General features: G+C 33.7%; 2 protein-coding genes across 2 annotated transcripts; both read right to left on the bottom strand.

Annotated features, from left to right (window-relative positions):
* Nucleotides 1-795: 795 nt before the first annotated feature.
* On the bottom strand, nucleotides 796-2,049 carry LOC135618066 (putative F-box only protein 9). Its single transcript, XM_065118968.1, has one exon. It carries the CDS (start codon nucleotides 2,047-2,049, stop codon nucleotides 796-798), a length of 1,254 nt encoding a protein of 417 aa, XP_064975040.1.
* Nucleotides 2,050-2,992: 943 nt separating this feature from the next.
* LOC135618067 (F-box protein At3g49450-like) lies at nucleotides 2,993-3,595 on the bottom strand. Its single transcript, XM_065118969.1, has one exon. The coding sequence runs from the start codon at nucleotides 3,593-3,595 to the stop codon at nucleotides 2,993-2,995; it is 603 nt and encodes a 200-aa protein (XP_064975041.1).
* Nucleotides 3,596-5,684: the final 2,089 nt, after the last annotated feature.

The raw sequence follows: 5,684 nt of genomic DNA on the forward strand, positions 1-5,684 counted from the left end.
TCTCTTTTTTTTTTTACATGAGAATTAAATAAAAAATAAGAATAGATATACATAATTTTTAAGTCATGCAATATAAATTTTTGATAAAATAATAATAAACTTTCAACCATAAAAAAATTAATATTGATTAATATATTAAACATCCTATTTCATGTTTAATATACATGTCAGGCCACAAGTCACATCAGACCCAACCATGTCAGTCATCTCTCTTTTATTTTTTGACATAAGAATTGAATAAACAAATAAGAATAGATATACACAATTTTTAACTCATGCAATGTAAAATTTTTGATAAAATAATGATAAACTTTCAATCATAAATTTTTTTTGATATTGATTTATACATAAAACATCCTATTTCTAACTTTAAATTTTAATATCATAATCGACGTCATTAAAGGTGATAATGACCTCTGCCTAGGCTACCCTGGCAATCCTCCCGAGTCTATTCCTTCTCAAGCTAGAATACAAAGTGCAGTGTATAGATGAGATGTGGGTGAATCTTAATTGATGTGAGAAAATGTATTTCATGTTGGTTTCATATTTAAATTACAACTAAATAAATTTTTTTATTAGTCTATTCTAAAGTAGGAAATAAATAATGATCGATAATATACCTTCATAAAAAAAAAATTTATAAAGTTAACAATGATCGATGAGTGGTACACCAAATTTTTTTTTTTTCAAATTAGGGAAAAAAAATATATTCGATAAAATCAAAGTTTAAAAATAAAATAAATGAAAAAAAAACATGAAAATAATTATAGTTGATAATGGGGCCCCTTGGATTGCTTAGGGATCCATTACAGGGATGAGTCCCATGTGGTATTCTCTTCTCTCCCCTAAGCTTGTTGAAGGATCCATGGTGAAGGGATGGAACAAAAACATTTCGCTTTCGGGATTTGCACCTCTTTCACCAGCCACCTCGTCCATGGAACCGCTGCCAAGATGGAGAGAGTATATCCTCCACTCAATCTGTAGAAAGATGATGTCGAGGTCGGGGTGGAATCCGAGCGGCAAGATGGAATAGACCCTTTCGTTGCCCTCATGCTTATGATGTCGGTGTGATTCCTTGTGCTGTTTGATCAGAGGTTGGCAACTGCAATTATGCTTCGGCTTCCACACTCTTTTACCATCCTCTCTCTCGAGGATCCAGATGTGCAGCTCATGCTCATCGCAAAAAGCAAAGTGAGCGAGCCCACGAGATACTCCCACGAGACTCCGAACCCGTCCGTTCCTTCTTTCATTCAGTGCTGAACTAATCAAATGATCTTTCTTGTCCTCTTGGATGATGCACCCTTTTAGGTAATTATTGTCAAAAGCAATGTCGTAAAGATCAAAAGGTGGTGGTACGTGCCGGGGTATCTGATAAATGTGGTGGGACTGACCCCTGTTACTGTACAACACCGTACACCAGAAATTCGACTCGGCATCCAATTCATTCAACCGGTAATCCTCGAAGAAGAGGAGGCACTTGAAGCTACGGGAGGCTCGATGGGAGACCAACTTCGCTGAGATAAATTTACGTTGCAAGGGTAGTTGTTTGACCGCTGTATTCATATGGATGGTCACCCAGTTGATCTCGTCATTCCGGAACGGGTTGCAAACGATCATCGACTTATAACTCCTGTCTTCCCTGCAACCGAGGAGAAGCAAACCGTGGCAGCTATCCAATAGATTCAAGTTGCGATGGTCAGGTAGATGAGAGATGAGCTTGTGGAGATCGAAGCGGTGATCTTTAAAAGGGTGGATGGCCGCGTACTGCCAGGACCCTGCGAGGTGGCTTCGTCGATAGAAGAAGCCGCACATGGTCGGACATAGGTATCTGATGGAGTACGGGCCGCGATCGGAGAGGAGGGCAAGCCACTCTTTGGAAACGCAGCGGAACCGGAGGGTGGACTTCACGGGTAGTCGGGAGAGTATCTGAACCAGCAGGTCATCAGGAAGACTATATCTGCTACACTTGCCGTGGCAGAGTTGCCTCTTTCCTATCTTCAACGAGGTGGTCCTGGCAGCCATTCTCTTCTTCTTCATCTTCTTCTCCATCTCATGCATGTTGGTACAAACCACGAAGCATGCATGTATTATATAGATGATTCCCTCAAAACAGACATGTGACGTATGTGTTAAAAGATTAGGAACACTTCGTATTAAGGGAAAAATTAAACCCATATGATTAGTAACTAATTGTTGTTCATAGTAAACGTAAGATTGAGGATTAATTATAGATTATATTTAGACCATATTAGTATCATAATATTTATATTTAAAAAATTATATTAAAATCTCTATAGTTCTAAAAATAAAATAAATAACCTAATATATCCTATTGTCGTAAGCTTCATAACAGTACATTCTGGTTTGATGTGAAAATAATGAGAAAAAAATAATTTTAATATTCCACATGTTAAAAATAAAAAATATTAAAATTATCTTTTTTGTTCATCCTTTTCGTATTGATCCAATATGTGGTATCACATATTTTTATTATATTTTTCATTAATGTAGCTTATGACGCTAGGACAAATAAGATTATTTCTTAAGTATAGAAATATAAACTTTTTAGAAGATCTGAATATAAAATTTTTAAGTATAGAAATCATAATACTAGTAAGATCCGAATATAATAGGTAATATGTAATTAGTCCTAGGATTGATCAAGACCGGTATAAATCAGACTTTTTCAATGTTATTACAGATAAATTTTAAAGGTTAAGATAATTTAATTATAGGTCAAGTCCATTATATGTCATCCAGACTTTTTCTATCAATAATCTTTTTTTTTTCATCCACCTCTTTTCATATCACATATATAATATCAATAGATATGATAAATATTTTGTTAGAAAATAGAGTAGCTACATAATTCTCCTAAAACATACCATATGATAGTTTTTTTTTAAATGCAACATTTAAAAAGAGAAAAACTGATGTTCAAATTATTATATTTGAGTCAAAATAAATATTTTATTTAATGGATAATCAAATCTCAAAACACCAAAATACCCCATTCATTAAAATGGTAGTCCCCAAAGAGGAGGGCGCACTTGAAATGAGGGGAGACTCGATGGGTCATCAACTTCGCTGAGACAAAATGACGTACTGGGGATAGTCGTTTGAGTGCGCCATTGATATGGATGGTCACCCAATTTGTCTCGTCCTTCCGGAACGGGTTGCAAATAATCATCGACTTATAGCTCTTGTTTTCTCTGCAGCCGAGGAGAAGCAAACCATTGCAGATATCCAATAGATTCAGGTTGCGATGGTCAGGTAGATGAGAGGTGAGATTGTTGAGATCCAAGTGGTGATCCTTATAAGGGTGGATCGGCGCGTACTGCCAAGACCCTGCAAGGTGGGGTCGTCGATAGAAGAAGCCGCATATGGTCGGACATAGGTATCTGACGGAGTAAGTGCCGCGATCCGAGAGGAGGGCAAGCCACTCTTTGGAAACGCAGCGGAACCGGAGGGTGGACTTCACGGGTAGCCGGGAGAGTATCTGAACCAACAGGTCATCAGGAAGACTACATCTGCTGCACTGGCTGTGGCAGAGTCGTCGCCTTCTTATCTTCAACGAGTTGGCCGTGGCAGCCATTCTCGGCTTCTTCGTCTTCTTCATCTCATGCAAGTTGGTAGAAACCAGGAAGCACTCATGCATCATATAGATGAGTCTGCACGAGCGTGTGTTTGTGTATGCTTTGGCATCTTCTCCTCCCAAAGTAGGCATGCGTGGCGTATGTGCCAAAGATTAGGAACACTTGCATATTAAGGAAAAGGAAAAAAAATAAATCCATTTGATTAGTAATTATTTTATTGTGATCCGTCGTACACATAAGACTAACTTAAATAAGACTGGATATCACTGGAATTTCAAAAGGTTAAGGTTATTCAATTATAGGCGAAGCTCATTTTATATCTTTCGACCTTTTCTATCCGGAACTATTTTCTTAATCCACCTTTTTTTATTCCCATCAAGATGAATATTTTCAATAATATCATTAGACATGAAAAATATTTTTTGAAAAAAGGAATAGTTATATATTTCTACAAACACATACCATCGGATCGTATTTTTTGAAAAGTGAAATACTGATATTGTTTGTGTGATAGAAACCTATTGGCATGCGTGGTATAAGAAAGAGTCCATACAACATGGGAGAATAGGAAGTTTTAGTCATGCTTAAGGCACGCAATGGGTGTCGGTGCTCGATCAATTCGCAATGTCTAATGCCGTCTTATTCGATCTTTCTCGATGCTCAATTGATCTAAATTGCTTAACTCAAATTAATGGTTCCACAACCAATGATATATTATTTTATATGATAAGTTCTTTGATAGGGAGAGAATCAATTTTATACTCTTTACAATGAATGAAGTGATGTTCTTATCTACCAAATGGAGATATGTCATCAAGGCTCACTATTTGTTCATCATGTGGATGTGGATGTGGATATTCTTTTCGTTGAGAACAATATTTATTAGTATATCATTAGTTTTTTATATAACATTATCATTCCAAAAGAATTCATATCTGGTTATCATAATAAATCATGAATAATATGGAGAAGTCAATCTAGTGGATGTTAGTCAAATCATGATAGTTCTGAAAACTCCTTTTGTAACACCTCAGTTCAATGGAAAGTCAGGGACAATACAAAGTCATAATCTTATTTGTTTGAATGTAAGATCAAAATCAAAATAAAATAAATTTCACAGTTTAATTATTATATGTTTCAATCATAATTAATTAACTAACTTATGGGACATATTGATACAATTCAAACAATAATCAATTGAAGCACAAGATATTCGTAATTATTCAATAGACTGATTATATAGTTTAGTCTATAATCGATCCATCATGTTTTCATTATGAAACTCTAAAAAATTTAAAGATAATCATATCACAAATAAAAAAAACACCGTGACTCACATAAGATTTATCATAAATAATTTTTTAATACATAAAATCTTTATACATTCAAAACATGCTTTCTAAATATGCAAATATTTTCTTTATGCTCATACAGAAACCTAAACTTTACATGTATTTCAAAATCATGATTTTTTAACATAAAATATTTAAATACCAAATCTTTCATTATGCTTAGTTTATAAAACATTAATTTCATGTATATTTCAAATCGTAACTCGCTACTAATATTTTTAAAAGCACGATGCTTTTAAATATATTTTCATAATAAGAGCAAAAATATAACATTGTAGTGAAAAGACTATTATTAACTTTTCACAAATAAGCATAAATATAACTAACACTTCTAACGATAAATATAGTTATGATATTTACTTGTCGTAATGATATTAATGACTACGACCACATTATATTCTAATGATAAGTTTCAGAATTATGTTTAAATCTTATACTATAGATAACACATATCTTTCTATGTCTAGGCATGAAGAAATTAGTTTATGAATAAATACTAATGTTTAACCCTATTCGTAAGGTCCATATTATAGTTCTATTGACCAGACAACTATCATGTCACAAAAAATTATACATCAATTATTTTCTTACAAAACTTAGAGTTGAAGCAAATTATTTTTCATATCTTTTCAAGATAAATGCAGTTATATATTAATTTTCTAATCCTTTTCAACAATAATATTAGATTAATATTTTTATATAAATTTTGATAAGATCACTTAAAAATACTTATAAA

This window comes from Musa acuminata, chromosome BXJ2-7, assembly GCF_036884655.1.
Source record: "Musa acuminata AAA Group cultivar baxijiao chromosome BXJ2-7, Cavendish_Baxijiao_AAA, whole genome shotgun sequence".
Classification (NCBI taxonomy): Eukaryota; Viridiplantae; Streptophyta; class Magnoliopsida; order Zingiberales; family Musaceae; genus Musa; species Musa acuminata.

Coding starts and splice junctions, on each gene's coding strand:
- LOC135618066 (XM_065118968.1), bottom strand. CDS start 2,049: ATGGAGAAGAAGATGAAGAAGAAGAGAATGGCTGCCAGGACCACCTCG.
- LOC135618067 (XM_065118969.1), bottom strand. CDS start 3,595: ATGGCTGCCACGGCCAACTCGTTGAAGATAAGAAGGCGACGACTCTGC.